We start from the raw sequence: 16741 nt of genomic DNA, 5'->3' as shown, positions 1-16741 counted from the left end.
ACAACAGTATCTAAAAAATAATTTAACATTCGTTTTTCTCTTTACAAGAAGAAAAGTGGAATGAAAATGAGTAACCCTTTCCCTTCTTTTATTAACTTCTGTGATTATTTCACCATGCTATAGAAATTTTGCGAAAAGTACACCCCTAACAGCAGGGCCGTGAATCAGGGCTGACACAGCCGCCGGTGGTCCGCGCGTCAGCAGCGCGTGCGCGGCTCTGTTCAACCCTCCTTATTTACATAAACATTCAATATAGATAAAATACGCACATCACGACTTATAAATTAATAAATAATAGCACAAATATAATTACTTCTAGTACATTTTCCATAATTTATTAAAGAAAAGATAACAAAAAGAGATGAACCACCAGAATTAAAATGTGATGTTGAAAAAATTATTTAGAATATGTGGTATTTGTAAAATATAACATTGTACAAATTAACTATATTTAACATTATCAAAATATGTAATAAAATTTATTGGGCTACAATAGTTAGCGAGTCGAGTTAAGTATATCTTAGCGAGGCCGGCGGCGAGAGTTCATTTTGATTCAGTCAGTTTTGTTCATTTTGCGCGGTTCCATTGTGTTTACCGCTTTTACCATTGTTCGTGGTCCATATAAATTCGATCGCGCTGTTCCACAGCGGTGACAGGTATATTTGAGTGGTCGATTTTGGCCGATAATTAATCCGTATTGTTATATGGAGGCCCACCCTTGCTCGAGAGGTCTTTCTTGAATTTCTCTCAGTCCATGCCGATTGTCACCATTCAATTATCAGATCGTGAGAAACATTGCTAATTAAATGTCTGAAGACTGCTTTTTGACTTTGTGTATGAAAAAGACTTTTAAAAGTAAAAGTAATCAGCCTAATTACTAATCTCTGTTGTTTGTAGAGTCACTTTAGAAAGAAATACTGTAATTTAAGTTTAAATAAGAAAGGAGACACTGTATAAAAACAATCGATGTAAATAGATGAAAATGTCTGTCTGTACCTGTTTTTCTACTACAACACCAAAGCCAAGCAAATAGATAGGAAAAAGTAAATAGCTAACTAATTACATATTCATAGACTTGCTTTACGGCGCATCAGTCACGTGTCTGCAAAAACTTGAAATGAGCAAATTGTAGTGGAAAAAGTTCCAAGATTGCATACTATGCATGTCATTTCACGGTCACTTAGGGCTTGCGGAGCTAGCATTAATTATTGCAATAGCACACATTAGTCTCTAAGTTTTGTAATAAATACACTTAACACTTTATTTTTAATAAAACCACTTTTAACACTTCGTTATTGTAAGTGGTTATTAATAATAGATTTGCAAGACAATTAATTGATGGTAGTGAATAGTGTAAAATAATATGTAGGCGTGCCCTAGCTTCAGGTTAGGTTCACTAGGTTCACTTATTAAATGTAGACTATACTTGCTTTTTAACAACCACTTTACAGCCATCTCAATTAATATTTTCTTAATGTCTCACGCTATGTGGATAGACATCTGCCTAAACACATACGGAAGAGGAAGAGTCCCATTGAAACCTAGTTTTAAGATTCTACGTTCTCCAATTTCCACCGAATTCTTGAGTTTCTCAGCGAGTTTCGTCTTAAGTAACAACTACATAAAGAAAATTAAAATCATCATAATAAAAATACCAGCAATCAAAGTTCTATTTTTTATCCAGTGAAAGCTCAAGCAGTCAGCCATTAGCTTCGTTCCGACGCGGGTAGCCGTTACTAAGGAATTATTAAAGAGGCACCAATCAACTTTACGTCGCGGCAATGAAGAGCTGTCCGCTGAGTGACGCGCGGCTGACTACCGTCCGACTGACGGCGGTGGCGGTGGCGGTCGGCCATCGCAGATGTTCCATGTTTGAATGTTTGACCCTATGACTTAAACTTGATGGATTTGATAGTCGTTATAATATAGAATAGTAGGGTGGGAAAAGGGAGTCTAGTTTTAAAATTCTCTGTTCCAAATTTTCCGGTGATTTCTGGAGGCTCCAGACACCAGAGCGATGAAATATTTAATTTATTAAAAATATTTAATTTCCTTTTAATAACCTAAAAAAACATACATACATGCATTAAACTAATAAAATAAGAATAACGTTCGAAATTAACTTATAAATTGGCATCTCTTATTTACAGTCCGCCGTTAACAACAGTCGTAATTGTAAAATGTATTTTATTACCATTCGCGGCAGCTGCCGAGTGCCAACTGAAATAATAGAGGGACAACGCTTAGTACCAACACTTTATGTGATTGCTTCGAAATGACCATAATTTAAAAGTATTTAGGTCACTATTTTTTATGAGGGCATGAAAGAAACACTTCTTCGAAAACGTCTCTTACTTAACTCATTAATTTGCAAGCACAAAGGCCGCGTACCACCATCGACGGACGAGCTTATAATTTCTGGTTAAAAATGAACCAATTAAGGGTCATGCGTAGCATCAATAAGTTACCGAGGGCCAGTTAAAATCTCCCGCACACCCATTGTAATAACGTTCTGTATATTAAAATTTAACAAGGTATTAATTAAAAAAACTAAAGCGAAATATGTTTAAATTTTCTCAGGGCGCGCGGAGGGCTCGTTGTTTTATTTTTAATTCATTTTATTCGGCGCTGGGTAAGCGGATTGTCCCGCCCACCGGTGATTTAAAATTTTGATTTATCGATGCGCAGGCGCAGCTCGGGAGAGACTGCGCGTGTGATGCGCTCGAGGTAATTATAAATATGACGCGGTGCTAAACTGCGCGAATTGACCTCGCGACCCGAACTTGGTTCACACTGCCCCCTTCCATTCGTAAAGCTCTCTATATTGAACATCTAGATAGTGTTATCGATCCATCTTATTTCAATGAATGCTATTTACTGACTTCACTCACGTTGTATTCCATACAATTTTATTCACTTTATTGGTAATGTCTCTATTAATACGTTTAACAGCTTATAAACTGTTACTAGCTGTCGAGGCCATCGTGGCGCAGTGGCGCAAGCGTGCGACTATAAACGGCACAGTTGTGGGTTCGATTCCACTTGGGAGAATTTTTTTAATTTTCATTTCCTCGCTCTGACGAAACAAAGAGCGCCACTCAACACCAGTGCCGAAGGGAATCTTAATGAGGAAGTGAGTGTGTTAACACTAAGTTCGTAGGTTCTCTCTATCTACCCTTCTATGTGCTAAAAAACTGTTAGATACTTATTATTGGGAAAAATTATTGTAACGACATAAACTCTTGCCTATATTTCTAAATCTGATGCAAATGTAGAAAAAAAGCAAATTGAACTATGTAGAAGGGCAGGTGCCAATATTTACGACTTCCCCTGACTTTCCTTTGCTTGACTTTTCTGTGCCAGTTGTCGAGCACCTGTTTATATTAATCACTATTCTTTTATATAGCGGTCTGGTTCAACACCTTAAAGTATGTAGAAAGCTCTGCCTTTGTTTCAAACTGTATTGTATGTTAATTGCTTAAAAATGTTTTGGAAAGTAATGAAATATTATATAATATATTCCTATTATGATTTTAATTTAGTTGTATTGACGTGAGTAAATACAACTATTACAATAATGTGACTGGAATAAATTTCTATAGAATAGATAATGGATTTTTCGCACATTTCTTTACGTAGAGACTAGAAAGAATAAGTTGAGTAATATATACATTTAAAAAAACCTTATTTTTATAAACAATTTAAGAACAAATTTCTGCCATTATATTAAAATCTAGACATAACGGTTTTCAAAGAAAGTCATAAAAACGTTACTAAGTTATTATATGGAGAACTAAAACGTAGATATTGAAACAAAAAAAAACACGAGCCATTTACCTATAAAGCAAGAACTATAAACGTATAACGACTACCATTATTAATAGGCTGCGTCGCGAAACCATAAATAAAAGCTTAAAGGCAACGGTCACTTATTATGTCATAGAAGTAACACAAGCTAACCCTTAACGCTGTGTTATTATAACAAATATTGATTTTTCCATCAGGTTTCTAGTTCTATATTCTACCAACGATTACAATACCGTTCGAGACATTTGGTTAAATAATATTTTGTATAGATACCTATAGCTATAAGCGGAAAGGATTTAGTGTTAAGACACTACGTTATCCATTTTTTGCTGAATTTCAAGATACTGTATTTATAATAATGTTTTAGTAGAATGAGAAAATGACAAAATAGTAATCGTTTCCCCGATTGGGAATTGAACTCGCAACCATCGCGTGCAAATTCAACTATTGCCTATTCTTAGCTATTCTTTTAAGTATTATATAACAAGGAACCTACTCTATAAGAATTGTATTCTACATCGTGTTCTAGACCATTAGAAGTATTCTATATAATTGTTAAGGAATAACAAGCAGTAACTAGCGGCCTCGCCTTGTATCTAATTTGAAAACGCCCGCACCGTCCTTTGCCATTCAATGCAAATCCACACGTTACAAGAAGCGGTCCGACGCTGAATTACCAACGTTTAGTCGCCTCTGGAAAATTGTTTTGCGTCGTATCGTATGTCATTTATATAAGAATAATGTTTTTTTGACAGCCATTTATGCCTTCTTGGAATCTATTTACATTGTTGGTTTTAGCTTTTCATATTGATATTTTTGAGCCTCATACCTAGGTAGTACGGTCTCTACATACCTCTTTCGCCTCTTCCACTGTCATCAATCTCTTCATTCATGCCCTCCAGAGAATTTTCATGGTTTATACGTGACCTTTCTTCGTTATCATCGGTACTGTGTTGTCGAAGGTTACCTCAGATTTCTATTGCCTCAGTTACCTCTCTTACCACATATTCAAAAAAATTAAATAACTTTCAATTAAATATAATAAAAAATATAATACTAATAATGATATAAGCAATATAACGTTTGCATAACCTTTATTAAATGGTTATAGTCAATGTCGTTTCTTATCCACTAAGATAATCAGTGTTTACGCACTCCGCACCGTATCAAGAATTGAACGCTATCAGTTCTATCGCGAAGTTGAAAGTAATGTCACTAACTCATTTAAAAATCATTTAAGTAAAGCTAATTACAAATTATATATTAAAAATATATTTTTTTTAATATTTACAATGAAAATAGGTTCAAGATAATTTGAGGCTATCATGACTTAGCACAAGCGTGTAACTATAAACGTGACAGTCGTGGATTCGATATTTCTCTTTTCAAATCCTAGCTCTGGTATATAACAAGTCTCGCAAATTTGACGGAAATTGTGGAACTGAGTACCTACCATCTAACACTAGATTCCTGCTTTCACTACTTTTGCGGGATAAAGCGTGAAACTAAAACATAATTATGTACATATTTATATATTTCATGTTATGTAGATATAATGAATAATCAAATACTTTCCGGTTGGTTATTTGTGCGCGTGGCTGTGCTATATTACAGACAGACAGACTAGTGGCGCTATCCATCAACGTCCGTCTGAATTAATTACTGTGAATTTTCTTTTTTTATCCGTAATGAGCTTTGCGAACTAATTGTTTCTCCATATACCTAATGCTGATAGAAAATTGTTTTATTGCATAGTAATGTAATGTTAATTGCGTTGTTTTTAAAAACGTAACTTTTCCTTATTACATTGTTGTTATATCATGGCAAAAAATATAAGAGATTATTGTACAAAATTGAATGAAAATATTATAGAATTAGTTATACAAATATATTAGGCCAATCGTGGTATGACTATAAATGCGATGTGGATTTGATTCACGCCTAGTGTTGTCTTCCGTCACTCAACAAGCAATCCGAAAAGAATTCGACGGAAAGTGGAGTAGAGTGTCTTAACACTAGGCTCTCTCTGCCTATCGTGCTGAGGGATACAGCGTGAAGCGTAAAAAAATGATAAATGGAATGACGCGGCAACGTGACGCGGGCGTCGATTACGACGTACGATGTAATCTTGTACGGGCGGCTTGATGTGTCAATCGAATGCGATACCATCGCGATAGCTCCTATTGGGCAACCGCTTCGCTTTGTTATCCTAACGGATTTATATTTATGAAATTCGGCCTATGCTCTTATCAAATACCGAGTACCGACTCGCCTACCGTCGTTTTTACATGCCATTACGCAATGTGAGTGTTCTATGGTGTAGGTCAATGAACTATTGCTTTTTTAAGTAATAATGGCCTTTTAGTGGCCGAAATCCGGCGGAAAATGGAGAGCGGAATAGACATTAAGACTTAATATCAGGTTCCCTCTGCTTATTTTGCTACACACGGGATACAGCGTAAAGCTGAGAAAAAAATATATTAAGAGATAATAATTATTTTATCATTGCGAGGTGTTAGTAACTATAAATTATTATTATTATACATTATTTATGAATTACGATGGATAACAAATAGCTTTGTCTTCAATAGAACGACATTTCAATAACTTTATTTCTATTTTCTATACTCTACGCTTACTCAGCTTTCAATACATTTTAAGAAGTAGTACCGTACAAGCCCACATAAGTCCCCCCAATACCTACCACGCACACATGCAAAACAACCGCTGCATTATTATTGTTCAGCTGAAACTGCCTCGGTGTGAGTGAACACGATGAAAATCTTTATTTTCACGCTCTATCTCTCTTTATCTAATCGCTCCGGTCTGATAAGGACGGAGCGCCGGAAAAACTGGTGCGGGGCGGGGGGTAAAGGCTACAACATCGATTCCGCGCTTTCACTGCTAGGGGCCGTGTAAACCTTTAAAAACAGTGCCCCTGCTATGCGATTGTGATCTCTTGGCTTATTTATATAGCGGAGGAATTCCAGTGGCGAGGGCTCCTCGGTAAATGGATTGCCTCCCTCTTGGGGGCTCTCATCTAGATGACGTAGATATGCTGATACGCGCGCGCGTGTGTGTGTGTGTAGGCAACTAGGTTTGTGTTTTCCGGCTACCGAGTTATATGGGTGTAGTAGGGACGCTTCCGGTGGGTTAAATTTCGCCAGTGTTAGCAAATATATGAGGGGTTGTAGGTAACCATCCCTTTTTGTAATATAATTTTATGTTTGAGTGTAGATAGGTGGAGAGATTAAGGAAGACGGAGGCTGTGATTTGATTTGATTAGGAGGTGTTTGCGAGGGTCGGGGAAGATAGGCTGATTGGAGCGCGGGAGGGCGGAGGGAGGGCTTCATAGAAATATGTTTTTAATGTGGGTGGCTTATTGAATTTGCTGACATTGAGTGAGTTGGAGTGAAGCTAATCTGTTTGGGTGTTTGTTGGTAATTATTAAACAAGTGTTTGTTTAATCGCTTCATTTAATTATTGAATGATTTGTAAATATAAACATCGTCTAGAGTTATTTAAATTGCTTTCTTTGTCAGCGTAAAAGGAAAAAAGACGAAATATCTATTCGTAATAGTAGTATGTTGAAATTGTCCACTTGTCCATAATGTCCTTAGCATTATTATATCTTTTATCCGTGAATTCTGTCTAAAAATGATAACAATAGAACCGTTTTTGTTTATGTCACAACACAAAGGACGCCCTGATGTTGTCGTTGCGCTGGTTTCCTTTGAGTTTACACTACACTGAAAATTAAAGTAGCATCATAACAATTGCTCTGAAGAGTGAACTTACTATGTTTGTTTGTGGGAGCTTTTTATCTCTGTCGGTCTGTTTTATAGTTATTTTTGGAAGCGATATCGATCGCGGAGGAATGCTGTTGACAGTGAAATGGGTTGAACAATTAATAAAACTCTTCGGTGTCGGGAACAAGTGTCCGCATACTTGAGATTTTATTCATCTAGCTCTGGAATGCGGAGTTTACCTACGTTTAATTATGTAGCTTTCATTTGAGTTTTAATGTGAATCGTAGATATTTGTACCTTTACGCTGTATTCCACATATAGCTGGGTAGGCAGAGGGAACCTTGTGTTAAGCTTAAGCCACTCCATTCCTGCAAAATTTTTGAGGCATTCCTTGTGATCGTATTGGGAATCGAACCCGCAACGTCACATTTATATGCGTCACGTTTATGTGCGTCACGACGAAAATGAATCATAGATTTTTTGTATTGTCATAATTGTATTATCATAATTATTTATAACATAACCGACAATTGATATAAAAATGAAAGTAATTCGATAATAAAATCACGCCAAACAGATTTTTCCAAGAAAATAAAGACACCCCCACGATCAGTTGACTTCTGTAATCGGCTTAACCGGTACCCCTCCGGCTTAGGCACCCCTGGGACCAGGGCAGTGCAGCGAGTGTTATGGCTTGATGAGAAAACCTTATCTACAGATTATAAAATTGGTTTCGCGTAATTGAGTCATAAAAGCTGACTGACAAAGTTAATTTTTGTCCTGTTTATGTGAACGAAGTTTACTTAGCCTTTGTAAACAAAAATATTTTGAATAGTAAATATTCTTTGACGTTTATAAAATCTTCAGATTTAAATCCTTCTAAGATGGTCAAAAAATTTCGGTTGTCGGTTGGCTAATATGGCGGCCTCTAATCTTATTCTGGCACAAAGGAGATGGCATGACGCGGCAAAAATTGACACAAACCATTTAATATTTAGGTATTCCGAGCACCGAGCAGCCTTCGGTACTGACGTGAACACGGCTTTAATAACTTCACTTTGTAATTGCTTACAATGTCAATGATAATTTATTTTATGAAATAATATTATTTAAACGGAATAAGCATGACATTTGCATTAGCGATTGACATTAATATATTTGTGTAAAGTACAGAAATCTTGTATCTAATCTAAAGATCACGATTGTTGTGTTATTGGCGTTTTATTCGTTATAAGGATATTTATAGCTGTAAAATAAATATTAGGAATAGCCGTTGTTTGTGTTTTTAAATATAATTATGTTGTTAGCATCTCTGTAGACAAATTTTCACATTCCGCGACCCAAAGATATTTACTTATAATTATCATTTGGGCAAAGATAATGCTATTTCTTAAAGATTTTTATCAATTTTAAAGTCTTACACGACGCTTAGGAAAGAAAAATATTTATTTAGAAAACGTATAAAAATAATTCAAATACTTATATATTTATAAGCTTCTTAAATAAATAAAATCAAAATTTTTGAGCTCAGCAGTACCTACTTGGAGTCTGGACAACGCTACAGTCACTTACAATATCAACTTGGACAATACGCCGCGCCGGTGCGGTCATGATAATCTTACGAATGTTTAATTCTAGTTACTGAGAAACGATCGAAGCAGACGTACCGAATAGTTCGTTCCTAATATTTTACGACCTCAATACTTTTTGTTCGATAAATGACATGACAAATTAATGGATTTATTATTATGAGGCGGATTGTGAGGTCCATTTTATTTTTGTGTCGGTTTAGGACGAATGCATTTTTAATTGAGTGAGGCACTTTTGTGGACTGTATAAATGGGCCCCCGCATGCCGTGGATATATTTTTTGTTTGATTGACGGTTAGTAATGGGCAGGTGTGTAAGAGGGCCCGATAGCTACTCACTTTTTCTACAATCTTTTCTTTTTCTACAATTTCAAATATTTTTTTTGTGGGCTGAGACGTTTGGCGATATTTTTATCATATATTTTAACTTTAAAATTAAAATTTCAAATTTCTTCTATCATGTCCATTAAATAAATAAAATAAAACGTACCAAAAGTGATTTATTATTATTATTTATAATTATAATTGTTTATTTTCGTTGCTCGCCGTAGTGTAACTGACATATACGATGCGTTATAGCTTTTTAATTAAGCTATTGATTATAATTGGAAAATAAAAACTTTATGAACGTGAGAAGCGTTTATTTGATCGATACGATAAGAACAAAAAAGTCTAAAATCTCACAAACAATAGATATAACCAGTAAATTATATACAATTAACGTCGTTTAACATATTTCCAGTCGCTACAGAGCGCGGCGAGGAGAGCCGGGACCTCTTGTGCGAACTGCAAGACCACCACCACGACGCTGTGGCGGCGCAACCAGAACGGAGAGCCGGTGTGCAACGCGTGTGGACTCTATTACAAGCTGCATAATGTAAGTACTTTTGGAATGTATAGTACGGTTGGTGAGTCGTGGCTGTAGATGGCTGCGCAGATTTGATTTTAGATTTTTTTTTTATTTTTAATTATTTACTTCCCGATGAACAAAGACCAAATTCAAAACACCGAATTTCAAAGCGCCCACAATTCCTTGATCATCTAATACATTAGGCTCTAAGCTTTAGGCTAACGCTACTTCCGGTTATACTTACTTCTTAAGAAATATAAAGATCCGTTGATAGGCTTCGGAATTACTAAATGGTTCAATCATTTGTTTATTTTTACATTATTTTGTAAGTTATATTGCCATATATATCAACTTTAATATTTGTAACAGTTTATGGTTATTAGATGTTAACAAAATAAGTAGCTATTTACTATAATTCAAATTAAATTAAATCTACTGGTTAAATTATTAAACAAAAAATATAAAGTAAAAATTAACTCTATAACATATCTCTGGGGGTATAATCCCTCAGGATGATTTGGCTGTATGTTGCCTGGGGTCCGGCCGCGCCCTGCTGGGAGTAATGTGTCATAACACCCATACAATTGTGTCAGTTAAACCGATTGACTTTAATGATGGGAATATCAAATTATATTGTCAAATATTTATTTAAACCAATTTTATTACAAAATACCTACCTATGTAAATTTTATTTTTAATAAATTTTAAATTTATTATAATTTATTTAAGATGCCTTTATTAAAGTTCGCAAAAGTATGACAGAGACTTTTGCATAATCATGCTTATCAGCTTCACGCTATATCCCGCATATAGCAGGCAGAGAACCTAGTGTTCAGACACTCTGTTCCTGATAATCTTGCTTATAATATCGATATTTTTCATTTACCATTTATATTTTATTTCAAACATAACAGAACAATTCTCACGACTCTCACAACCCCGTAACTTAGAACGCCCTTATACAACCTATACTATTTTAAAAAAGAACAAACGTAACGGAATGGAGTGATACAATGACAAGAATCACCAGTCAATGCGACCCTCGAATACTTGAGATTTTTTGTTGAAATGTATACTTTATTGCCGTTCAAAATATTCGAGCAACAATACTGTTTAGGCTAATTATTCGTAAGGAGCTACAAAGGAGGCGACCACTTCAGAAGTTGAAGGTATAATGACAGGAGTACAATACGAAATTGAACCAGTAGCGATGTCAAGATGTAGGGAACCGCCTTCTTCATACATATTTATAAAAGCCTGTAAACATTCCTTGTGCTGGCCTCCGGAGCGTTCATTTATCAATTATACATTAAAATGTGAGAATCTAATTTAAGATATAGAATAGAAGTAATTCCACTAGTAAGATAAATCTAAAAGTTTCCAATAACTTAACAAAATGCGCATATATTTGCATTTACATTACGTACATATTAATTCACTGTTAACTGCATAGTATTAGCATTTGTAGGGGACTATTTTTTGTGGGATATCGACGATTTGAAAAAGAAAATGGTCGCTTTGTAAAGACCGGCACAGTAAAGGGACGTTTTAGTAACAATGCGTAAATAAATACAGTATAATGTAGGTCCCGGGCTCGTGATCGATTTCACTCAAAAAATGCAATTCATACAATAAAGCACGAGCCCATTGTGATCCTCCAGCATCACAGCCGCCTACACAGCGCTGAGATGCTCTTGATACATCACGTTTTAAATATTATAATGATAAAAATGTTCTTTAAATATCTAGATAAACTGTATATTGTAATTCTTTTGATATCTCTTTTACATCTTTCATATTAAATCAATAAAATTAATAAGTTTCTTCGTTGTTCTTATAGTTATTCGATAATAATCAATATCAACCGGTCTTATCGTCTCGTCGATAGATAAAAATAAATGTAAAAAAAAAATCATTCCATATAAAAAATATAAAGTAGTTTCACTAACTTTAACAAATATCAAAACATTTTTCATTGAACTAAACCACTCAAAGCTTGAGTGTTTACTCTAAACAGGGTTCTTGAGTCCCAATTGAGAAGTAAAATTGCCCCCAATATTATACAGTTTCAATAATAAATATCACGGTATTGTAGTTCCACTAAACGACGTATTATTGTTTTTATTAAAAACATTTTATTGGCCTTTGTGATACATCTCGTGTTGTTTACTTGATTGATATGGGAACGTTCTTATGAAATGAATGATGACTTTAAAGTACCGGTATGGCCAAGACTTGGTACGATTAAATTAAATTGCTTTTAAATTTTACATAATGGAAAATATTAGGTAATATTTTTAATGAAAAAATAAGAAAAAAAGTGAATTTCTTATAATAAGTGAATTTTATAATACAATGTGAAATTTCTCAATTCAATTCCTTTTTTTCATTATATAATACGATTTTTTGTAATATTTTAAGACAATTGTAAACTTTTACTTTATACAATTTTATGCGAATTCACAATTACTATTTTTAATTTAAAAATGAATAGTTTCCACAAAAGTATTTCGCAATAAAGCGTCGGTTTTGTATTGAATGCAATCTAAAATAAATTATTTATTTGGGCAACCACAAAAACCAGTTAATAGGATTATCGTAGGTGCGTGGATTCGATTCTCGTTAGTCAATGCGGTTAAATTGGTATTCTGTGTGTTTAAATAAAAGTAAACTCTCATCTACTAGTAATAAAAATCAATTTAGTTTAATAAATATAGCTAAGGCGCTTACTAACCACAATTTCCTAACAAAAAGCTTACCCGCCCGTTTATAGCTTTTTATAAATTTGTTTATTTAATTTATCACGCTCAATTCAGGGCACTTCCTTCGATTTATAAGAGCTTAGTGGTATATCGCCGTTTTTATTAACTGTCCGTATTTACATCTGCGAAAATGCATGCATGCAGTTTACTTTTAAGCATTCATCTTTATTAGATGCCGTTCATGAAAAAAAAATTGATAACTAACTATATTGCTTCACAGAATATTATGAAACCGGATAATAATTATCTATAGAACAAACGCAGCTACTTTTATTTGCAACATTTACAACTACATTAAGCGTAATATACCTAATGCAATTGAAATCCGTTGAACAAATTTCATAATAAATACCTGGTATCATTAACTAGCTTCGCAACAAACCTATCCTTATACATTTTAAGATAAAACACTAAACAAATTAAGTTCTAACAACATCAGCCATTTCGTAACTAGATTGCCGCGTTAAGTGCCTCCCATACAAAAGTATTGGATTACCAGCTTGTATTGAAGCTAGAGCGCCCATAATAACAGCTCAAATGATACATTTGGAATACAATGGGGCGATCAATTCAATTTTTGAATTGAGAACGCTCTGCTAGTCTTTTTTTTATTTAGTCTAAAGTGCTGTTTTGTTCAGCCAACATACGAGGGAATCTGACAGTCACTGTTTTGTCTCCAGTTTTTCTTTTTTCTATTATATATTTAAATGGGTGGCTTATTTTTTTAAATATTTGATAGATAATAATAATATTTTCGATAAGATAAAAATTAAAATAGGTCATATTAATAGGCTAATTAACCAAATTTTGACTAGCGGCGCAGATAAAAAGGGTTTAATTTACTCATTACATTACATTACATTCCACATGCAACTGGCCGTTCGCCAAACGGCCGGCACGTTTGGGCGAATGTTATAATGACATCAATTTGAATATTCAACATCGAACAGCGAGCCCATTTACATAGATTCGACCGTTGGATTTTGTGGGCGATGCAAAATGTCGTTCGTTTCCTAATTATGTCAACGTAATGTTTAATTCTGGCAGATGTTAAAGTAATAAACATATTACCATTTTTTTAAATAACTTTTTTATTAAAATATATTTAATGTAAACAGGTAATTTAAGTAGTCATATTTTGCCAAACGCATCATGTTTTTGTGTAATAAAAAATAAAAGTGGGCGTTTGTGCAGTAGGACGGAAAGATTTTATCTGTTGGCAATACAGAAAAAATGGCGCCCACCGGAAGTGTCCGAGCGCGGCGCGCGGCGCGTTACCATTTTTTTTTCTTTTTTTTTGTTTTAAATGGCTTTTTCCCGGCAGCGTTGGGCCGGAAATGCGTTTGCGTAGAACTGCCGTTCAAAGCTCAACTGTAATAGGTCTTATAAAGTTTATATGCAATTTGAGCACTTGGCACCGTTTCTTAGAGTTAACAATCGAGAGCCCGGTGGGGAGCGCGGCGTGTACGGTGTAGCGCTAAATAGCATGTTTTTATTCATGAGGCTCCCATTCTGTTTAGCGAGCGATTCTCTGCTGATTTATTGTCTTTGTAATAAATTTGGGAAACTGAAGAACGTTGGTGTTCACAAGAAAGCTTTGAATATACTTATTCGTGCAAGGTACCTAATGTTTTAAGTAAACGTATTATAGTACAAGTTTTTTTAAAATAATTATAATATAGTTCTTTGTTAAACAGACATATATTGTTGAAAGTTATCATATTATATTATCATTTTACTTGATTAAACGTAATTGTATGATTTTATTGATATTTATGCAATTGCTGAACCTGACTTGACTGTACAAAAATTAAATATCTATAGTACTTCCTCAAGAATAGTTTGTTGTTAATGAAAACCGCAGTAAAATCCGTAGTATATCAAAAGATTCCTTGCCTCAAATGGGATTAGAACTCTACTACCACCGCGCACAATTAGTAACTAACTATTTTCGTTTTGTTACTAAAGTATATTTTATTTTCATTTGTCGTAAACTTCTATACAAAAAGAACTTAATGGCAGCTGCACGTTAGTTGATCGTTCGCGTGATATGACTGTCCTTACAAAACAATTACGTTGAGGTCATAGAGAGATTTGTGAAATGGTCGACGACGGTTTACGTCATTAAACTTCAACTTATATGAATAGAAAATTTAATATCTGCTTTTTTATAATGAAAATAAGTTGTATGCTCATATTTTACTCTCAAAATAAATCCTAAAATAAAACTAATTCTTTTAGGATTGCAAATGTTCTTCATTTCATCTGGATAGTGATAGATGCATAAGAAATTAAAATTGTTTATTAGCTTATTATAAAACTATTTCTTGTTGCTTATCTTATTTTATAATAATTAGTTTCATTATTACTGTATTATATTTCACAAATTTCGTTCAGATAAAACATCTACAGATGTTGTAATTAGGCTTAGAGACAGCAAGCCAGATGATCGCAGATCTGGCGATCGGCCGCGCTATCGCTATCAGCGACATCTAGAGTGATCTACGGCGCGGAAATAACCTTGTACTGAGGCGACTTTAAAATATATTGCAATTTTATATTTGCTTTAAATGTTACAATAAATATTGGAAAATTTTATCTAAATATTTCTTTAGTACGTGATACCTTAGTTTTTTTAATATTTTACAAAACAAATCAGATTAGACGCGTAGGTGTTAAGGAAGTACCTAAATATTTCTAATTTTTTGTTAAAGTAAAAAATATTTTCCTATAGGAAATCGTTATCTTTAAATAAGTATAAATTGTTAAATCGAAGTAGTTATCTTGAGATAAAACTTGCTAAATCTTTTAAGTCTAATAATTTCACTGATTTCCTTATCACACGAAGTGCTTCAGCTGTAGATACTACAGCGGATACGGCTCAGATAAGCTAGTCTAGTAAAAACGAAACATTATTTGACAACATTTAACCTGATTCATTATATTAAAAAAGTAAAAATCATATTTGAAATGAACGTTTTTGATATTTCATTACGTCGTAGCGTCATAACTCACATACCAACGTGGTTAGAGCACAGGTAATTAACTCTCACATCGACCATATTGGAGTACCGCTCGATTGCGTCCGCCAGAGATTCGGGCTCCCCCTCCGGTACATCTGTAAACATCTTATAGATAAGCATCTGACGTTTGACACAAAGCGCGGTTGCGAGAGATAGTATCTATCTAAGAACTATCCGAATGCCCCCCGCCTCCACTCCTGCCCCCCTCCTTCCTCATACTTCCTCTGCCCTCCGTCTAATTATTTATTTACGGCCGCTTATCATAGCATCGATGCGCTCGGCGGCAAAACTGCGTATTTTCGTGAGCACAATTTTAGAATGGAGCCATATCGTTATCATTTAGGTGATCTTAGCGACAGTAGATACGTTCTAAAATCAGTTCAATACTTTTGCTATTACATTTAAGAACGGTGTTTTTGTTTTTTATTTAATTTTTCAATTATTATTGTGTTGCTTTGAAACTTTCTCTTTTAAATCTAATAAAAGTCTATAAATTGTTACAAAAAACTGAATGTGAATTGCTATAGCAAAAAAAAAACAATTATTCTAATTGAGCAAAGGTGTAGTCAATCGAGAACCCCCTAAAAATAAGTTAAAATAATAATTGTCGCACCGTTTTACACCGTTACCACGAAACCGTCGAACGTAATATTGGAACAAAAAAACTTTATGACATCTCATTCGTTCGAAGTGCCCAGGCCAAGGTGTAATTTGATTGAAAGCACCAAAAAACCCTTATAATCATATAATAAGTTGTGGTATAATTACTGGGGTCTTAGAAGCAGGTGCTTCTCGCAAGCGCACGCGCCGCCGGCCCGTTTACTGCCAAGAAAACATGATTATATTAAAGAAACAGTAAATTGTAGTAAAAATATTGCCTTCTGCCGAAAATGTTTAACGAATTGTATTCTATTAATAAATTTAATTACCGAGCAATTTGACATAGCAGCTGATATTCATAA

General features: G+C 34.3%; 1 protein-coding gene across 6 annotated transcripts in view; it reads left to right on the top strand.

The window, feature by feature from the left end:
* Positions 1-16741, top strand: part of grn (GATA binding protein grain) — a 77128-nt gene that overhangs the window by 47201 nt on the left and 13186 nt on the right. For all 6 annotated transcript variants that reach the window (XM_085196446.1, XM_085196447.1, XM_085196445.1 and 3 more), the window contains one exon: positions 9887-10021. In XM_085196446.1, the coding sequence (XP_085052572.1) occupies positions 9887-10021 (135 nt within the window). The remainder of the gene's footprint in view (positions 1-9886; positions 10022-16741) is intronic.

Source organism: Heliconius melpomene, chromosome 13 (genome assembly GCF_056956725.1).
Source record: "Heliconius melpomene rosina isolate 202511_hmr_F chromosome 13, ASM5695672v1, whole genome shotgun sequence".
Classification (NCBI taxonomy): domain Eukaryota; kingdom Metazoa; phylum Arthropoda; class Insecta; order Lepidoptera; family Nymphalidae; genus Heliconius; species Heliconius melpomene.
This window is presented reverse-complemented; position numbering and strand designations above follow the sequence as displayed.